This window comes from Plectropomus leopardus, chromosome 10 (assembly GCF_026936395.1).
Source record: "Plectropomus leopardus strain MGB_pleo_1.0 chromosome 10, ASM2693639v1, whole genome shotgun sequence".
NCBI classification, from domain to species: domain Eukaryota; kingdom Metazoa; phylum Chordata; class Actinopteri; order Perciformes; family Serranidae; genus Plectropomus; species Plectropomus leopardus.
Genome location: NC_142185.1, coordinates 19,215,089 through 19,237,227, shown reverse-complemented (window position 1 = coordinate 19,237,227; position 22,139 = coordinate 19,215,089). Strand labels below are relative to the sequence as shown.

General features: G+C 38.0%; 1 protein-coding gene across 2 annotated transcripts in view; it reads right to left on the bottom strand.

The window, feature by feature from the left end:
• Positions 1-4,880: 4,880 nt before the first annotated feature.
• b3galt1b (beta-1,3-galactosyltransferase 1b) overlaps positions 4,881-22,139 on the bottom strand; it is a 72,718-nt gene continuing 55,459 nt past the window's right edge. For both annotated transcript variants that reach the window (XM_088083227.1, XM_088083226.1), the window contains exons 2-4: positions 9,936-13,689; positions 7,274-7,370; positions 4,881-7,099 (exon numbers count right to left, since the gene is read on the bottom strand). In XM_088083227.1, the coding sequence (XP_087939353.1) occupies positions 12,468-13,454 (987 nt within the window). In that variant the 5' untranslated portion in view covers positions 13,455-13,689 and the 3' untranslated portion in view covers positions 4,881-7,099; positions 7,274-7,370; positions 9,936-12,467. The remainder of the gene's footprint in view (positions 7,100-7,273; positions 7,371-9,935; positions 13,690-22,139) is intronic.

The following is a 22,139-nucleotide window of genomic DNA, read 5'->3' as shown; positions in this document are numbered from 1 at the left end:
GAGGCGTTTCCAGCAGGTTTTGCGACATGTCATCTTTTGAAATTTTTGCCATACTATAGCCTTGCTTTTTCTGTCATTTTTCTGACGTTCAAAATTCTGCTTTTTTTGGGGCGTTTTTGCAAAATTCTATGCTATGGCGTCTCTTGGCACGCTATTTTATGTTATTTTCAGGTGTTTCCAGCAGTTTTTGGGACATGTCATATTTTGACATTTTTGCCATACTATAGCCTTGCTTTTTCTGTCATTTTTCTGACGTTCAAAATTCTGCTTTTTTTGGGGCGTTTTTGCAAAATACTATGCTATAGCGTCTCTTGGCACGCTATTTTATGTTATTTTCAGGTGTTTCCAGCAGTTTTTGGGACATGTCATATTTTGACATTTTTTGCCATACTATAGCCTTGCTTTTTCTGTCATTTTTCTGACGTTCAAAATTCTGCTTTTTTGGGGCGTTTTTGCAAAATACTATGCTATGGCGTCTCTTGGCACGGTAATTTATGTTATTTTCAGGTGTTTCCAGCAGTTTTTGGGACATGTCACATTTTGACATTTTTGCCATACTATAGCCTTGCTTTTTTGGTCATTTTTCTGACGTTCAAAATTCTGCCTTTTTTGGGGCGTTTTTGCAAAATCCTATGCTATGGCGTCTCTTGGCACGGTATTTTATGCTGTTTTGAGGTGTTTCCAGCAGTTTTTGGGACATGTCAAATGTGACATTTTTGCCATACTATAGCCTTGCTTGTGCAGTCATGTTTCTGACGTTCAAAATTCTGCTTTTTTGGGGCGTTTTTTCAAAATTCTATGCTATGGCGTCTCTTGGCACGCTATTTTCTGTTGTTTTGAGGTGTTTCCAGCAGTTTTTGGGACATGTCATATTTTGAAATTTTTGCCATACTATAGCCTTGCTTGTTCAGTCATTTTTCTGACGTTCAAAATTCTGCTTTTTTTGGGGCGTTTTTGCAAAATTCTATGCTATGGCGTCTCTTTGGCACGCTTATTTTATGTTGTTATTTTCAGGTGTTTCCAGCAGTTTTTGGGACATGTCATATTTTGACATTTTTGCCATACTATAGCCTTGCTTTTTCTGTCATTTTTCTGACGTTCAAAATTCTGCTTTTTTGGGGCGTTTTTGCAAAATTCTATGCTATGGCGTCTCTTGGCACGCTATTTTATGTTATTTTCAGGTGTTTCCAGCAGTTTTTGGGACATGTCATATTTTGACATTTTTGCCATACTATAGCCTTGCTTTTTCGGTCATTTTTCTGACGTTCAAAATTCTGCTTTTTTGGGGCGTTTTTGCAAAATTCTATGCTATGGCGTCTCTTGGCACGCTATTTTATGCTGTTTTGAGGCATTTCCAGCAGTTTTTGAGACATGTCATATTTTGACATTTTGCCATACTATAGCCTTGCTTTTTAGGTCATTTTTCTGACGTTCAAAATTCTGTTGTTTTGGGGCGTTTTTGCAAAAATCTATGCAATGGCGTCTCTTGGCACGCTATTTTATGTTATTTTCAGGTGTTTCCAGCAGTTTTTTGGACATGTCATATTTTGACATTTTTGCCATACTATAGCCTTGCTTTTTCGGTCATTTTTATGCCGTTCACTATTCTGCTTTTTTGGGGCGTTTTTGCAAAATTCTATGCTATGGTGTCTCTTGGCACGCTATTTTAATGTAATTTTGAGGCGTTTCCAGCTATTTTTGGGATATCTCATATTTTGACATTTTTGCCATACTATAGCCTTGCTTTTTCTGTCATTTTTCTGACGTTCAAAATTCTGCTTTTTTGGGGTGTTTTTGCAAAATACTATGCTATAGCGTCTCTTGGCACGGTAGTTTATGCTGTTTTGAGGTGTTTCCAGCAGTTTTTGAGACATGTCATATTTTGACATTTTTGCCATACTATAGCCTTGCTTTTTCGGTCATTTTTCTGACGTTCAAAATTCTGCTTTTTTGGGGCATTTTTGCAAAATTCTATGCTATGGCGTCTCTTGGCACGCTATTTTATGTTATTTTCAAGTGTTTCCAGCAGTTTTTGGGACATGTCATATTTTGACATTTTTGCCATACTATAGCCTAGCTTTTTCTGTCATTTTTCTGACGTTCAAAATTCTGCTTTTTTGGGGCGTTTTTGCAAAATTCTATGCTATGGTGTCTCTTGGCACGCTATTTTTTGTTATTTTCAGGTGTTTCCAGCAGTTTTTGGGACATGTCATATTTTGACATTTTTGCCATACTATAGCCTTGCTTTTTCGGTCATTTTTCTGACGTTCAATATCATGGTGTTTTGGGGCGTTTTTGCAAAATTCTATGCAATGGCATCTCTTGGCACGCTATTTTATGTTGTTTTGAGGCGTTTCCAGCAGTTTTTGAGACATGTCATATTTTGACATTTTTGCCATACTATAGCCTTGCTTTTTCGGTCATTTTTCTGACATTCAAAATTCTGCTGTTTTTGGGCGTTTTTGCAAAATGCTACGATATGGTGGCTCTTGGCACGCTATTTTATGTTGTTTTGAGGCGTTTCCAGTAGTTTTTGAGGCATGTCATATTTTGACATTTTTGCCATAATATAGCCTTGCTTTTTCTGTCATTTTTCTGACGTTCAAAATTCTGCTTTTTTGGGGCGTTTTTGCAAAATTCTATGCTATAGCATCTCTTGGCACGGTATTTTATGCCTTTTTGAAGTGTTTCCAGCAGTTTTTGAGACATGTCATATTTTGACATTTTGCCATACTATACTCTTGCTTGTTCAGTCATTTTTCTGACATTCAATATCATGGTGTTTTTTTGGGGCGTTTTTGCAAAATTCTATGCTATGGCATGTCTTGTCATGCTATTTTATGTGTTTTTCAACAATTTTCAGCTTTTTTTGGGACATTCCATTTTTTGACTTTGTTCGCCTTACTATAGCCTTGCTTTTTTGGCCATTTTTTCAATGTGTCTTATTATTGTGTTTTTGGCCTTTTTTGCAACATTCCTTGTTATGGTATGTTTTTGCACGCTATTTTATGTGTATTTCAGGTGTTTTTTGGACATTTCATTCTTTGACTTTTGTTGCCTTACTATAGCCTTTCTTTTTGAGTCATTTTTTTGACCATTCATATTATTGTGTTTTTGGCCTTTTTTGCAAAATCCTTTGCTATGACATTTCTTGGCATGGTATTTTATGAATTTTCAGCTGTGTTCAGTTGTTTTGGGGACATTTAAATTCTTGACTTTTTTCGCCTTACTATAGCCTTGGTTTTTGGGTAATTTTTTCGACGTGTCATATTATTGTGTTTTTGGCCTTTTTTGCAAAATGCTTTGCTATTGCATGTCTTGGCCTGCTAATTTATGTGTTTTTCGGCTGTGTTCAGTTGTATTTGGGACATTTAATTTTTTGACTTTTTTCGCCTTACTATACCCTTGCTTCTTGGGCCATTTTTTGACCTGTCATATTATTGTTTTTTTGGCCTTTTCTGCAACATTCTTTGTTATGGCATGTCTTTGCACGCTATTTCATGTGTATTGCAGGAGTTTTGGGGACATTTAATTTTTTGACTTTTTGCGCCTTACTATAGCCTTGCTTTTTGCGTCATTTTTTCGACCTGTCATATTATTGTGTTTTTGGCCTTTTTTGCAAAATCCTTTGCTATGGCGGCTCTTGGCACGCCATTTAATGTGTCTTTCAACAGTTTTCAGCTGTTTTTGGTACACTTTATTTTTTTACTTTTTTCGCCTTACTATAACCTTGCTTTTTGGGTGATTTTTCGACCTGTCATATGATTGTGTTTTTTGCCTTTTTTTGCAACATTCTTTGTTATTGCATGTCTTTGCACACTATTTTATGTGTTTTTCAGGTGTTTTTGGGACATTTTATTTTTTGACTTTTTGTGCCTTATTTTGCCTTGGTTTTTGGGTCTTTTTTTCGACCTGTCATTTTATCTTGTTTTTGGCCTTTTTTGCAACATTCTTTTCTATGGCATGTCTTGTCCATGTCTCCATAACAACTGAACACAGCTGAAAACCGCATAAAATAGCTTGCCTAGATACGCCATAGCATAGAATCTTGCGAATAAAAGTGAAAAACACCATAATATAGCATGTAGAAAAAACGATTGAAAATGCCATTGTATATGTTGAAAAATCTCAAGAAATGACATGTCTCAAAACAGTTAAAAACTGCATAAAATACCGTGCCCAGACACGCCATAGCATAGAAAAAAGGGCCAAAACACCATAATTTAGCATGTCTAAAAAAGGACAGATATATATTTTGTGTGGTTTTCAGTTGTTTTTGGGACATGTCATATTTTGACATTTTGCGGTATACCATGATGTTATCTCTCTCTCTTTTTTTTTTTTTTTACTACATGCCATATTATGATGTTTATGGAGGGTTTTTTTTTTCAACATTCTATACTATGTATGGTGTGTCTTAACATGCTATTTGATGTGGATTACAATGTTGTTTTGGACATGTCATATTTTGATTGAATTTTTTCCACATAGTATACCATGACATTTTCGGTCTTTTTTGCGACATGCTATATTGTGATGTTGTTGGACGTTTTTTTTTGACATTGTATACCATGCCATGTCTAGACATGCTATTTTATGTGTTTCTCAGCTGTTATTTTGACATGTCATATTTTCACATTTTTCGACAAACTACTATTGTGTTTTCGGCCTTTTTTGGTTATGCTATATTAGAATGTTTTTGGCCGTTTTTTCAAACAATCTAACTATGACGTGTCTCGACTGTAGCGGTTTAAGTTGGGAATTTATTAATTAATCAGCAATTAATTTAAATTATTAATTAATTAATAAATCCATACCAAAATATGTAACTATAACTCATAATGCGAGGTTATGACATTTTACACACACAAATCACAAGATCAAGTATCTTGAAGGGTTTATTTAACTACTCACTACACAGGAAAACTACTAAAAGACTACAAACAAATGACTTTAAGAATAAGTAGGGATAAAAATGAAATAGTGCAAGATGATCAAGTAGAAAATTTAAAATTAAAGAAACGTCAATGTCAAGCATCGATCAACAGCAGAGAGGCAACCTATCCCATAAAACATTGAAGGGAAAGATAAAGAAGAAGCCTGATCAGAGAATAACCCATCATTGTATTAATGGGAGATCCTGACCTCGGTGTTACACTTCCTATGTGTCCCTTTCATCTAAGAGCATCAACCCCATAAAACCACAGGAAAGACTGTTTCAACTTCCTCAGAAGTCTCGGTGCCAGGGAAAAGGTTCACTCTGGAAAGTTGCAGTGTGGCCTTTGTGAGGACACAGAACGGGCAGCTCGGTTCCGCTCATGCGGTTCCAGTGGCTGGCCTCGGTCGGTTTGAATGTTGCAAATTTGACTTGAGTTTGAGTCCTCTATCTCTCTCTCTCTCCATGAACAGCTGGATCATCTTCTGACACCTCATGTGGCTGAGATGAGATCATGATGACAGCTTATCAGGCTTGTTTCATTCAAAGTCTCTTTGTCCCACAGTCTCTCAAGTGCAAAGTCCTTTGGTTCTAAATAGTCATTTAGAACTAGTGTAGCACCAGCTGTTTCAAAAGTTCTCTCTTACATAAACAGCAGCTCGCAGCATCTCAGGGCTGCAGCACAAGCAGACATCCCAAACCAAATAATTCCTTGGCAGACCATTAACTGAGTAAAACAGTATTAACCACATTTAAGAAAACATAATGAATGTGTAAAAATAAGTAAGCGTAACACTACAGTGTCAAAACACTCTAATATAATTAAAGGCTATTTCTTAATATTATCAAAATATAATAGTATGAAAGTACTCATTATGACCAAAGGTCTATCAAACCTATAATTAGGAAATCACAGTTCACATGATTACAGAACAATATAGCATCTGCAAACAGCAGTGTATAGGAAGTTTAAATACGCTACGCACGCACGCACGCACGCACGCATGCACGCACGCACACACACACACACACACACAAACACAAAAAGGCACAACTTGTGTTTGTGAGTTTGACCTCAAAATCGGCAGTAAGTTCCAGTTCTGTAGGTATGACATGACCACACAACATTTCAAACATTTCAAAGTACATTTTACTTAGCATACGAAAGTCAGTTAATGTGGCCCTCTCTCCCAGTCTGGAGATATGCAGATGTGTGTCACATGTTGGCTGCACAACAAAAGCATTAATGGGATCTCCTGATGTCTCCTTGAATCTTTGCAGGAGCTCAGTTGACAGCTCCTTGTCCCAAATGTATCGGAAGTTAACTCAAACTTAAGGTCCGGCAATAAAATCGGTCGTAATTTAGTTCTGCTGCCCAGAGTCATAAGTTCAACAGGATGATTGGATCCATTAGCTGACCCCGAGGGTCATCTAAGGAATCTCCAAAAGAAGTTTCAATTTTGGGTTAGGTATTTGAATATCTTTTCATCAGGAGTTGTCCTCATCATCCACTTCACGACATGCTATTTTATTTGGTTTTCATTAGTTTTTTGGACATATTCATATTTTAACATTTTTTGACATAACACTACTTTTGCATTACTTTTACCCAAAAAACTGCAGAAGTCCAACAAAGCATTAAAAATGTCAGAGGGTCGAAAAATGCTCAGAAAATATCAGCACTTTCCAACAGGTGGTAATGCATTACTGCACATAGTGACTGCACGCAATGACTACAGTAATATTACCACAAATCTGTTATACAGTTAAATTACTCAATTACTGCTTAACTGCAATGTACTACTCTAACACATTGCTTTTATTGCTCGCCCCCAACACGGTTCACAGGTCATACTTGTCCTTATCTGTGAACTTACACACTGAAGAAAGTCACTAATTATTTTGCGTAATGATGATGTCTCAATTTCAGATGTTACAGATATCTTGCATACTGCAGTTTTGTTAGCTGGTGTTGGAGATACCTGGGAAGATGTGAGGATCCTCATCCTGTCTTGTGATGTATGTCTTGTCCTGCAATGACCTCTTCTTTTGACGGTCTCTGGAACTGGACACAGAGGTTTTCTGGGATGGGGATTTGTTTGAGCTCCTCTGGCTCCTCCAGCGTCTCCTCAAACACAGGCCTCATCAGGTCACTGACGCACCCTGAAAAATATGTTTACATTATTACTTTTATTTTTTTGTTTTACAGTTATTTATAAGGAGACTGCAATGTTGAATGACAGAGGTACAATTCTTTATTTTTTTGTAATGTTACACGTTTTTTAAAATATTTTTTATACTTGAATATTTATAATAAAAGCTTTGTTTATAACTTACTGAATGTTGGCTTCGCTTCCACAGGATTTGCAGTGCATTGTCTCTTCTTGTTTTTCGGGAAGCTTTGCAGTTGATGCATATGTTGTGACGTACTTCACTTGGAAAAACACAATTATAACAATAATTTTAGTTAGAAACATAATAGTGTATGTGCTTTAACACTTTGGTCCACATGAAAATGATTTGACTGGTAAAGAAAGAGCTAAATCAAATATATGTTATTTTTCTGCTTCATTACCTGCATTGTATTGTAGCAGGACTTTTCAAAAAAGTAAAAGCTTGTTTTAAATAATTTAATTCCAACTGAAATATCAATAACACTGGAATATCACCTTTCCATCCTCACTGTACTCTATTGTTTTCTGTTTTAAAGTTAGCACAGAAATAGCACAGATTTAACAATGAATAATGTGTAATATGTATGCAGTCAGGTAAGCTTGAGCAATGATCACATAAGCTCAGAGGCTGAGAAGACATTGGTGAAAAAACAGTTCATTACATATCTTAATGCACGTTAGAATGATGTCCAGAATCATGAAAATGTCATTATATAACATGTTGCCCCAAAAGATGAAAAGATGTCATAGTATAGTATGTTGCCAAAAATCATGAAAAAACACCATAGTATAGTATGTTGCCTAAAATCATGAGAAAATACTATAGCATAGTATGACTTAAAAAAATCATGAAAATACATCATAGTATAGTACAATGTCAAAAATCATGAAAAACGTCATAGTATAGTATGTTGTCCAAACTGATAAAAAAAAAACGTCATAGTATGACGTGAAAAATCATGAAAAAACATTACAGTATAATGTGACGCCCAAAAAACCCAAAATGTCATAGTATAGTATGTTGTCCAAAATCATGAAAACACATCATAGTATAGTAGGTAGTCCATAATCATAAAAAAGTGTCATGGTATAGTGTGTCATCCAAAATAATGAAAAAACATCACAGTATAATATGTTGTCCAATATCATGAAAAACATCTTAGTATAGAATGTCATCCAAAATCATGAAAAAAACATCATAGTATACTATATTATCAAAAACCATGAAAAAATGTCAAAGTGTAGGATGACATCACAAATTCTGAAAAATTTTCATTGTATAGTATGTTGCTCAAAATCATAAAAAATGCCATAGTTTAGCATGTCATTCAAAATTATGAAATAACATAGTAGTATAATGTATTGTCCAAAATCATGAAAGAAAAGGTCATAGTATAGTGTGTCATCCAAAACTGAATAAAAAGGTCAAAGTAAAGTATATCCTCCACAATCGCATGAAAATGTCATAGTAAAGTATCTCGTCCAAAATAGCTTAAAAAAACGTCACGGTATAGTACGTCATCCAAAATGGCATGGAAAAATTCATAGTTTACTACAACAACATCGCATAAAACATCATAGTATAGTACATCTTCTAATATGGTATGGAAAAATTCATTGTAAGGTTTGTTGTCCAAAATAGCATAACAACACCACAGTAGTGTATGCCGTCCAAAAATTGCATGAAATAAGTCAAAGTATAGCATGTCATCAGAACTGGCCTAAAAATATCATAGTATATTATGTGATGCAAAATAACATAAAAAGACCATGGCGTAGTATGTCGTCCAGAATGGTAGTAAACAAGTCATAGTGCCATAGAAAAGTCAGAAAGTATATGTCATCAAAAAAGGCAAGAGAATAGTCATAGTATAGTATGCTGTCCAAAATGGCATAAAACCATCGTAGTATAGTGTGTCTTGAAAAAGGGCATAGAAAATGTATAGTTTAGTATAGTTACTGTATAATCAAACACGGAGAAAAAACTGTCTGACAGCAGCGGGCTGACTTAGTGCAGTCCTAGAAAGAAATGAAAGAAAAGAATGAAAGAAATTTAGAGTCAGTTCCTTTAACGGTGATTATGATGTATTTGTTAATGATGCTGTCTTTTGTCCAAGGAGCTGGGGTTCGTGTCGCCATTGATACGACATGTCTCTTTAGATCAAAATTTCGATGCATTGCTTATTACCTTTAACTTTAGCTTCACTGACTCTGCATAAGTACCACACAAGGAGACACTTGTTGTCTTATCAATTAGACACTTTTCCCTAAAAGTTAGCAGTGGAAATGAATGAAATATACCATGAAGACAAATTACGAACACTTATAAAGGCAACAGTATTTAGTACTCAACAATTACAATAATACCCTACAGGTATATGTTACATATTCACTGAACTCTGGGAGTAACATGAACGGGAGGGCAGGTGGTATTGTGGACAGGAGTGCTGACTTTAACTTTCAAATCTCACTCAACTTAAAAATGAAAAAGAGTAAGCCGACTTTACTGAAATACACTGTGAAAGCCTATTTAAATGCAGGCTAAGAAAAATGAATAAAATACATAGGTTGAGAGGACCATGGAATAATTATAAAACATATTTATTTCCCGTCAGCTGACTGAACAAATCAAGCACCAGGATTAAACAAGCCTGTCTGTTATCCTGGTGTAAAGAGCAGGCAAGATGCACAGAATAAATCTCCATGGTAACTCCATGGTAACTCACAGCTAAGGTCAGCCCGTATACCTGGAAAATCCTGACTTTACCTGCTATCTAGGTTTTGTGCAATAGCCCTCTGCTGATTTCTGGTGTATTGTGAAATACCTTTATGGAAGTTGTTCAGAGAGTAGAATACTTGGCAGCCTGGGACTTGAGCCTTGGGCCTCGGTATCCACAGAGCACAGCGCCACAAGGAACAACTTTGAGCAGAGAAAAAAAAAAAATAAAAAGAGGAAATGATAATCTGAGCAACAACAACAGGGCTCAGCAGCCAGCATCACTGCTTGAACCCCAATTAACCACTTATATGAAGACAGTAAAGCAAGTTTAATTGCTCACACAACAATGTTTTTTTTTTTTAAAAAAAACTTCAACGAACCTAAAGTAACCATCTTCAAATCCACAACTGGGAACTCAGAACAGGTGACCAGTGAGAGCAGTAATATAACTTTAATTATTCAAGTACTTGTTTTTTAATATAAAAAACATACAATATATAACAACAACCCCTTGTGGGATAGATGCTTTCACAGTAAATATCACGTCAGCTGATAATACTACAAAACCTTTGAAATAAAAAAGAAATTAACATTTGGCCATGAAAGCCACATTTTCTGAGAAACACATTTTTTTCCAATGATGTCAGTAGCAGTGCTTCAGTAATCACTGATATGCCAGATACATATGATAATACATCCAGTCTGTAATGGTCTTAGCTACAGTTAAACTCATATTTGTGCAACATGATGCTGTATTTCTCTTGATATGTGGAGGAGGCGATGAGCTGAAATAGCTGCTGACGTACAGCATACATAACCAAGAGCAGCAGCTGGAGTAATGAGGAGCTGGTAGCTGAGACACACAATTACCTCAAGTATAAAAATGTCAAAGAGGAGAAACAACAGAATGCATCTAAAAACCAAAATATACATCTCATTTTTTTCTAGAGAAAAGAGGCAGTGAAATTATAACAATATGTAAACAAAAACATCAGGCAAATTCATTAAAAAAAGAGCATCCAGTGAATTCATCTGTGTGGTTTCATTTTTACCAATGCAAGAAAAGAAATGATTAAATAAAAAATATCTCTCAGCTTGGTCTGCCTGGAGACTGATAATACACTGCGGCTTACTTTCAGCTTTGTATCTGACTGTGTTCATGATAAAGATGAAGACGGGGGAGAGCAGCAGGAGTGTTGATGTAGTTTTCCCTCAACAGACGACCTGGTTTGCTGTTTAATTTATTGAATATTTGCACTCTCATTGTTCAGGAGCTCTTCTTTCATTTGTAAATAATACTTTTAAAATGTGTAATATTATAGATGTAATATAGCAATTTAATACTATACTATTGATTACTGTGCAGAAAATCTCTATTGGCTTGCTCTCCTCCAGGAAGATCAGGGTGCTAAGTCAGCAGCCCTGCAGCTGGCAGAGATCATGTGTCCTGTTGCTCAAGGACACTTTCTCAGGGCAGAAGGTTAAATGAGTGTGAGGGCTTGAACCAAGGTTGTCTGGATGAAACACAGTCTCTAACCCATAGGTCACACTGCTTAATGCTTAACACTGATTGACTGGGATCTGGTATGCAGGATTAAGGGGGATATATTGGCAGACATGGCATATCTTATGGTAGGTATGTTTCCTTTAGTGCGTAATCACCTGAAGATAAGAATCATGGTGTTTTCGTTACTTTAGAATGAGCAGTTTATATCTACATTGGGAGTGGGTCCTTGTCCCTGGAGTCCACCATGTTGCACTGCCATGTTTCTACAGTAACCCAGAAAGGACAAACCAGGCACTGGCTCTAGACAGGGCCATTCGCATTATGCGTCAGTAACCGTAGTTAGCAGCCCCTGCGGTGAGTTTAACAGCATAGGAAAAACACTGATTTTTTTCGCATGTAACTGCTTTATTTGGTGTTCTTATTCGTTTAAATCACCGTGTGTATTTGTTTTGGAGAGGAAGACACCTCTGTGGATAATTCTGCACCCAGCAGAAACCTCTTGAGTGTCTGAATCTGAAGTTATCAGAGAAGAGAGGTGAGCATAAATCAGCAGTTGGGTGGCTAGAAGCCCATCTGTGACAAAACGAACAGCGACGGAAAATGTTTATTTGTAACATAAACAGCGTTTTGACTGTGTTTTGGAGAGGAAGAGACCTCTGCTATAATTTGGCTCCTGGTAAAAACATCCTGAACAATGAACACTGAAGGAATCCTAACTGAGAGTTCATGCTTGGCACACGGGAGAAGTTTAAGCTGGTTGCAATATGCAATCCTATGCCACTAAATCCTACACACTGCTCCTTTAATGCTGATTGACTTAATGCTTACAAAGAATATTCTGCTTAAATGTGTACCTGGAGTACATTAACAGAATTACTTTCAGTAACAAACACCACATTTTAATTATGCATGAGAGTAGGCGCTTTACAAGCCTCATGCATTCATTAACAATCGTGAGACATAATCAGCAGATATAGACATAGATGGATGTTAATGACAACATCTGTCATGAAACAGACTTGCAGCAGCCCTCAATGTTTTTACATTACTCAGTATGATGACATTTGTAAGGGAGTAAAAGGCAAAAAAAAAAAAAGAAAAGAGTTGTTGTTCACTGGCTCTCATGTCCTCTTAACATCTCAGGTGCTTCTTGCTGGACATGTCGTTCCAAATGCGGTGCATCTCCTCTGGGGAGATCTGGTGCACGGTGATTACCCGTCTGTACCTGCACAGACTGTAGGCCATCTTCCAGTGATTAAAACCACTGTTCTGATATGGATGTATACCCAGCTTACGCAAACACAGTCCCACATACACATCCTCCAGGTGCAACAGTCTTGTGTGTAATGACGTCTTGAAGATTAGGTCTGCAACGTCTGCTGAGAACACATAGCCAGTGCCTGAGCAGAAAGGAGGGTATTTACTGTCAGGATACAAGTCCCTGGACATGTACCACTTACTGCGCATATCCCTTATGGGACCACCGTTTATAACATAGCCAGTAAAATATCTCCTCCTTGGCTTGGTGGTGGGCTTCAGGAGCTTGTAGATCAGATTGTCCATGTTGACAAAGATGTCGCTGTCCGTCTTCATGACATACTGCGCTTTCGGGCAGTAGGTAGCCACCCAGCGCATTCCCATCATGGTCTTGAGGGTGAGGTTGTGGTAGGAATCAATAAAGTTCTCCACCACAATGTCATGGAAGATCTGGCTCTCCTGCTCCACCATCTGGTTCAGGACGGGGTCCGTGTTCCTGCCCAGCAGAAAGATGGTGAGGATGCGGATGTCCGTGAAGGTGCTCTCATCCCCCCAGGTTTCCCGGATGGCCTGCCGCGCATCAAACTCCTTGTGCGTGGTGCTGATGAGGATGACCAGGAAGGGAGCCGCACTTTCACACTTCTTCGGCTCATTGATGACAAATTCAAAGGCATGTGGGTTAAGCGTGCGGGTGTGGATGTTGGTGAAGGTGATGTTTTTTGGGGTTTTCGCGGTCTTGCGTATAGGCACAGACATGTGGCCAACATAGGTGGATGTTGGGCGAGAAATACTCAAGTACCACAGAGCACTCGCCCAGCAGACCACTGTCAAAATGTATAAACATGACACTTTTGAAGGCATTATGCTGCATTTAGGTGTATTTTGACCAGCTGGATCTTATAAGGCTTTCTTTCCATTAGCAATGTTTCACTCAGCGAGGCAGCATGAAGCTGCTCCAGCGTGCTGTTTGACATTAATTGTCAGTAATGGATTACTTTGGAGAGAAGAGATGCTGTTTGTGTTTTAATGCTAAGCACTTTAAAATCGTATGGACGTCCAATTTCTCTTGGTGATGCTGCTGCTTCTCCATTTACATCTGAAAGACAGAGAGAGAGAGAGAGCGAGCAATACATTAATATAAAAACATATATTAGACAGGCTCTAAAAATATATTTCTGAATAAATCATGAGAGAAACCACTGCAGTTTTTTTTTCCAAATCCAATATCTCAGCAGTGACAACTCAAATATGAATAAAAGCCACAACATAGACTTTACTATCAGCACCAAGTCAAACAAATGAGGAAATTCTGCCTCAGTATCATATTATATTTATACAACAAATAACCCCAAGTACTATTGAAACACTGCAGAGAGTCTCGATGCACCAAACTTATCATTTGGGTTTTGGAGTCAGAAATCATCACAACTCAATTTCATAAAATTAATTTGTTTCCTTGGAGAATATCTAGAGGAAGAAAGGAAAGGGTTCAGATGAAATCAATAGCCTATCTAATATATTACAAAAGTGTCTGAAACACATTGGGAAAGATTGTGGTGACATCAGCCATCCAGCAAAAGTGACTCATCATCAGACACATTTAATTTATTCATGACTTTTTTTGCATACTGTGTTACCGGCTATGTTTTCAGTGGGACAATTTTGTGGACTGTGGTGTGGCTTACGACTATTTTAAACAACACAACACATTTGCATCTTGTGTATTTACACAAGTAAAAGTAGTAGTGATACATTGTAAAAGTAAAAAGTAAAAGTCCTGCACTGAAAATGTCACTACAGTTAGTAGTGCATAAGTGCATAAGTAGTACATAAGTATAATCAGCAAAATGTATAAAAAGCAAAAATACAGACAATAATACATATTACTATATATTATTACATAATATATATGTGGTTGGTTTGTCGACTCCAGTTTTAAAGCCTCTAGTTCAGCATTTTGGTCATTGCCATCTTGGTGCTTTGGAGCCAGAAGTGACCATATTTGGACAAAAGGGTGGACCTGTGAAGAAGCAAGGGGTGGATCTGACTACCACACTGTAATGACGACTCACAGGCAGCCTGTTAATTAAACAACTCTGCCCTTAAATTAAAGTAGCTAGGTGAATTATATAAAAATTCACCCCTGCACAGTTGTTATGAATAAGAAAATTAGCTAGGCCCTGGTATTTTGTACCAGGCAGTAAACATGTTTACTCTCGTGTGAAGTTGGGAATTTTCACATGGGGGGGGGGGGGTGACTCTGTTCTGGAGTCAGCCTCAAGTGCCTATTCAATGAACTGCAGTTTTTGGCATTGCACATTGGCTACATTTTTCAGCCCTTGAGGTTGGTGCTTAGCTTAAGCACAACAATAGATAAAGGAATCAATAGCTACTTAACTATAAACTGAATTAAATGTTCATGCCTATGTTAATGAGCTAAAGATTTCTTATCAGAGCTGAACAGATGATGACACATTTGCAACATTCAACACATGATCCTTGTGCACAGGCTGACATTTCACAAGAGCAGACAAATGCCCTTTTAAACTCAAACCAAAAGAAAAAAAAGGTTTACAAAGTCTCTTGTTCTGTGGCTCAAAGGAGCTGTGAGGTTGGCAGCATTCTGCATGACAGTGTGATATGGTGACACAAAGGGAACACCGTGCCATGATAAGCTTCTCCCCTGGGGTGATTTTTTTTCTCCTGGTTTGTTCAGTGCTGCACTGCTATATACTGTCTGCCTGTTACAGAGTTGACAGAAATTTGGCATGTCTGTTTTTTGAGCAGCCGTTCTGCAGCATGGACACTGAAATGGCATTTCAGTTTGTGCTTTTTTGCGCAGGTGGCTGAGCAGAATATGTTAGCATGTAGATCATGTATCCCGGCTTTTGAGGCTCCCGTTGACTTTTCTTTTCATTCAGGGTTGGCAGAACAGAAAATGCACTTCACAGGAGAACAGCCATAATGTAATGAAACCTACAGTTTCATCTTCAAAGCTGGAGAGCAGCAAAACCCAGGCTGAGCACACAAATGTAGCCATAATGACATGATTTGAATTCCATTTAACTTAAGAATGTAATTACCTGCAGTGTATACCCCTATTGTATACCAAGGCACTCAGACTAGACTAAGAGACACAACATTACCAACAAAGGATACATACATGCTTTGAAAACAGTATGTTAGATGAAATACAGCTGGACTTTTATGCCTGTGGACTATGATAAAATACCTTTTTATCTTGCACTGTACCTACATACATACTGTTTATTTGGTTACAGTTTGGGAATAGAGTCTGACACTGTCTTACAAATGCTGTTACTTTTCAGTTTATTTTGTACTTTTCCCCAGAGTCTTTCAGCAGAACTCTTATTTTGAGTGTATTTGCTCACAATATCAGACTTCTCCTTCTCTTGTGAAATTAATGTTGGATCTCACAGGACTTGGAGGAGCAAACAATCGTTCCCTTTAACAACAGTTTACTCAGACGCAAGAAATACGCCAATATTTTCTAATACCAGAGGAGGGTCAGGCAGAGTCAGGACAGAATAACAGGGCAATTGCTGTTTGCTGTGAGGTTAATAACAAAGTGAAAACAGAGACAGACATGAAAACAAGACACACACTGTGTGTACACATGTTCAAATACACAATAACCAGGGCCAGCTGGTAGCAAACAATCACTGTGTCCCACATTGTCACTTTGCAATCTCACTTTCTAGACTGAAGCAAAAATATTTATGAGACAGAACTGAGGCAATGTTTATGTGACAGTTCATTTGGCTGCCAGTCTGTAAAACATAACCTCGAGCGGCTTTCCAGAACAAACACTTTGAAGTATGTGCACACACACATACACACACATAACAACAGATTAAATAGACAACTCAATTTGTCCCTGATTCCGATTGATGATGAAGAAAGTACATTTTACTTCTTCTGAATGTCATTAATTAGTTCAGAATGAGCTGCAGATGCTCTGTGCATAAGCAAAACTGATGTGCGAGGAATTACATAATGACTTGTCTCTGCACTGAACAGCGATGGATCGTGCACTGACCAACCAGGCCTCGAAGAACCAGCTTGAGTGACAGCTCAGTGCTGTATTCTTTACTGCCAATCAATCAATCAAACCAAACAATAAGTCACTAATCTGACTGCATCTGTCATGATGACTGGGCATCCTTCAGTGCAACAATTCAGACTTAACACCAGAAATTTGTCTGTGTTTTATCCCTGTGGGTGAGACAGGGATATATATAAATGGGTCTATTTGCTATGAAGTCAAGTGGCAGCATCTATCAGTCGGTGAGATATGAGCGACACATAAGTGGGAGAGGAGGTATAGAAGAAGGAAGAGAGACAGAGAGATTTGGATCCTGATAACAAGGATTTATTATCCTGGCTGAGTTTGGTCCAGCAATTTGCTCCTAACAAAAGAGACCCTGCATAATTAAGCTTTCAGCTCTGCTGCTTTTTCCTAGTTTCTAAAGAAACATTTGACCTCCAATAGGTAATTTGGGGATGTAAAGACTTAAAGAAAAGGCTGCACTCACAATGATTGGGAATTTTTTAAAGGATCAGAATTTTTCTTTCTTTTATAAGAGAAAAAGAAACTCATAGCATATTTCGAAGTCAGGTGAGTTAAAAAAGCATCCAGTAACAAATCAAAACATCAGAGATGATGGCTGGCACAACACTCCACTAGGGGTGTTGTGGCCACTTGCAGTCTATGAGGTCCCAATCTCAACAGTGGAGAAGCTGGAAAGAGGAGTCACAGGCTACATCAAAAAATGGCTTGGAGTTCCATGATGCCTTACCACCGTAGGCCTCTACAGAGATGGTGTCCTCAAACTGCCCCTCACAGACAAATTCAAGTGCACAAAAACAAGACTCCAGATGACACTGAATTAATCCAGAGATTTAATGGTGAGCAACAACGCGCCAACATTAGCAACTAGGCACAAATGGAGACCAGACAAAGCAGTGGAAGAGGCAACAGAAGCCCTCTGACATGCTGACATTGTGGGACATGCTCAGCAAGGAATCATTCAGCCATCAAAGCTGCATTGGAGGCAGCAGAAAAAAAGCAGCCAGTGGCTCTGGATCAAGAGGAAAGACCCCTGCTGGGCTCCAAACAAGCAGACCAGGAGGTATGCAGTCACCTTAGGCATGACTCAGGGAAGAGGACACCCCTGCCATGCATAGTCCCATTAGATGTCTGCCACTCTCAACAACAAGGTGACTCTCATTAACAATTAGGTGTGGGACGCAGGCGAACAACCAAAGGTAAACTACTGATGGTGCGTCCCAACCGAACCCAGGCTCCTTTGTGTCCAACATTATCATCAAGACAACACTCCCTTGTAAGTGCTTGCACAAGGGAAATCTACATCTTATCCTGTGTTTCATAATCTGTGACTCTGGAACATGTGCTCTTAAACAATAATTAACTGCAATGAACACACATAAACATATTTTATATAAGGTTATATTATTTGTATTATTCCTGTCTGGATGTATATAACAACATATACCGAGGGTGTCAAACACACGGCCCGTGAGTCAGAACTGGCCCGCCAAAGGGTCCAATCTGGGTCACTGGATGACTTTGCACAGCACTTTTTAGGGCTGAGAGGTGTATTTCATGTAAAATGCTGCTTCACACCTGAATACAGTTCTCTGAAAAAACAATGAAAACCTATTGTTGTCATATTTAAATATAATGTGTGAAAAATGATCAATCTGCAACTTCTTTACAAAATAATCTGCATCAGACTACTTTCTCAATAAAAATGTATGAAAAGATCCGTATGATATAACAGCAAAGCTGTAGACTTTGGGAGAACAAGTCCCTTCAATATTGTGTGTATTGAAGTGTATTTGCACTCCAATAAAAATATGAAAGTAGCAGAGTACTTTTATTTTGACAAAGTTAAAGACATACACCATACAAGGCCACACACTGATGCAGAAATTTCCCCAGAATGTGAAATATGTGTTTGATGCTTAAAATTTTATGGCAGAGGAGCTCAAGATCCCCTATTTCATATGTAAATTGCACTCCCAGTATTGAAATGAAACCTACGTCCCCTTAGTGACAGCGAGTAGCAGACTGACTGAGTGTGGAAAAACTGAGACAAATTATTGAAATTTTACTTATTTTCCGTCAGACATTTGGAGCACTTTCTGATCTGTTTTGTAAATGGATGAACATTTTCAAAATGTACTTTTTTACACTAAAAAAAAGGGGGAATATGGAGGTGTTGTTGCCTATAGGTCAATATGTTACGCCTCACTAGAGATCTAACTAAGCTGCATGTGGCCTATGAACTAAAATTAGTTTGACCCCCCTGATCTATGAGTGTTCTTAAACTCCTGTTTAATCACAAATATGTTATTTAACACTTACAATTACACACAGGTCAACCATCAACTAATCAATATGGACATAGTGATTACGTTAATTCATGAATATTTGTCATCAGGACCAACATGATCATCTTGTAGAGCTCCCTCACCAAAAGCTGCTCTCAACAGTTTTTTAAACAGAGATAAGTTACATTTTTTGATTTTTTTGTGTAAAAGCTCTGACTGTACTTTTCACAGAAGTCTTTGGTTATCTGCAGCAGAGATGTAGCTGCTCTGGTTTGTGTTTAGATTATTGTAGCACAGAGCTGAGCCTGCAGGCAGGCTGCCAAACCTTTGCAGAGCTATTATTCTAATCAGCCTCCATAATACTGGATGTCACACTGAGAGTCAGTCATAAAATCTCCTGCTCTGTGTGACCAGATTGGTGCTGGTGACTGGCAGAAAGGCCAGTAAAATATACTACAGTTGATATGGGGAGGAACATGGTCACAACCGTCGAGCACTGGACCTTCAGGACATTAAAACGTCTTGAAACACAACAGGGTGGGGAATGAAATGAGGAAATAATTAGCCTATTCTACCAACAGAGACCCAGTTTATCATGATTTATTATATAGCAAGAGGTAAACTTGTATGGGGAGCACAGCACAAAGACAGCCATTCATCAAGACATGACATTTCTTTCTCCGCGCCTCTGGGTTGACCGTTTGGCAGACTGTTTTCTAAAAAGGGGCTATTACGCTCTCGTCTGCACACAACAAAAATGATTTGATTCATGGCCCCATGACCATCTATAGATGGGTCTCTAAAGTGTTTTTCCAATAACAACATCTTGGAGCTAATAGATTGCCAGATTAAATTAACTAGTTCATACAAAGCTGGAGCATTAAGAAGAGCCTGTGCCCAAAATTTAAATTGATTACCTTGGCTTTCATTTGAAACAACACACTACGAATATTGCTAGTTAATCACATGGCACACTAATGACCGAACTTAAGAGATAACAAGGTTCATTTAAACGGGATTTGCATTTTAATATCTCACTGACAGCATATCCACACCGTCCTGTTTTTATACAAGCAGCTGCTTTATATTTCAGTTACAATATAATGCGGATGACATTATGAAGGCTGCATTCAGACTTTTAAATTTCAATGTGGATTACAAAACCAGCATGGGTGTGTATTTTTCACAAAAACAAATAACTGAATGATGAAATACTGATGACAGGACCGCCTGATGGAGCAGAGATGTGTGAAAAATGATATGAAAATTGTAGCACAGTGAGTGGTAAAGTCTTAAATCTCCCTGCCCAGCAGTACGATGCTGAAAGCCACATTTGTAAGCTCATAGATGAGATTTCATCGACCTTGGAAAAGTAAGGAGACTGAGCGTGCACCCATTTTCAAAGCCATTAAAAGGTGTTTTTCACAACGTTTACTTCAACCTCTCTATATTTTATCACCCATTTTTCTAGTGTGCATATTATGAAACACAAATCAAACAAAAATGCCGAGCAGAAAACACTATTCTTCAACAACACCAGATCCCTTAAACAAGAATGAGCCCGTAAAGCTTTTTCATCACCCTGTCTCTATAAAGGCGTCATTTCAGAAAGCCTGTTATGTACTGTAAGATCTGTTGTTCTGGAAACAAAGATGGCTTCAGTATATCAGCTGAGAAAACACACAGTTCTTCTGAATTTTGTGGCATTGCTTTCAACAGCAGCCCTTGTATAACTCGTGTTAATGCAGTGTAGTAGCATTCATATCATTATTTCCTTTTTTTGTGCTGTAGCTTTTACTCTGTGCTACTAAGTCTATTTCTTCATGTTGCTATGGTAACTGAAAGTGTAAAATATTATATAAATATGATAAAACTATAAAGTAAATTATGATTTTTTTTCCCATCTCACCTCATTATTGTGAATGCCTTTTTTCCAATGTCCTTTTTTATTTCACGGTACCATTCATTGAATACCCTCTAATTTACCGGCCCCTTCCCAGTTTCTCATAACAACAAGACAAAGACTTTGTGCTGAAAAGTAGCATTATGAAATAAACAGTCAATAAGAAAAAGACATTTTGAAGTAATGGCAAAAAATGTTAATATTAGACTGCAATAAAATCTGTTTTTTTTTTAAAGAAGCAGGATTAAATAGAATTTCATAATAATGAGCTAAACTAATGAGGTACTGTACTTTATATGTCAGAAGCCCTTTTTACACAAAGATTGCACTCTAGGGCGGCTAAAAAGGCCCTCTTGAATCCTCCTTTGCATTTTTACACAGAACCAATTGACAGCAGCATAATGCCGTCCATGTGTTATTTTAGACAGCATGCCGGCATCCCACTATCAAAAGAGGCGTGAGGTGCATGACATTTAAAACAATAGCATCAGCCTCTAGTGTGACATATAACAATGGTATTACATGGCAACAACAGTCATTTACTTTCTCTGTTACATGGCAGCTGATCTCATCCTTTACTCGGAGGGTAAGCTACTCCGTTAACATATTATTTTCCCAATACGCTGACATTTATAGCCACAGTTCTTCTTCCAGTTAGCTGCCAACTCCCGCGGTGGATTGAACGCATAACACAATATGAACACATCACATCTGTGCTGTCTACGACCCCATCCTGTGGCGCCAAAGACAGTGTTTTGGCGCTGTTACTACTTCCAATGGCGGCTTAAAGGCAAGACCACCATGTCTCCCCATTCCACAACTGTATGTTATTTATAGTAGAATAACAAGGCAGCATAACAGGGCAATATTGCTGCCCTGAAAAGGCAGTGTAAAAAGGCTTAGAAAACTATTTTTTTATATCATGACCCTCCCCAGAGCTACAAATATTGTTCCCTAGGCAAAGTGACTAGGGGAAAATGCAAGACCCTTCCTTCACTATAAATAACCAACACGTTCTCACCCCAACTCATCACGTTGCTGCTTTGCAGTGGACTTCTACAGCTACATAATACACTCTGCGTATCCTTTTGTGTCTGTTATTTACGTTCAAGGATGCTGCTACCGCTGCATATGTCAACAAATGCACATGGTGGGATAAGGCGGCACAAGGTAATGTTTAGGCAACAACAGCACATGGTAACCAATTCCAGAATGCCGACTAACGCACATGCTAGCACACATGATTAGGATTAGGGGAGTTATCA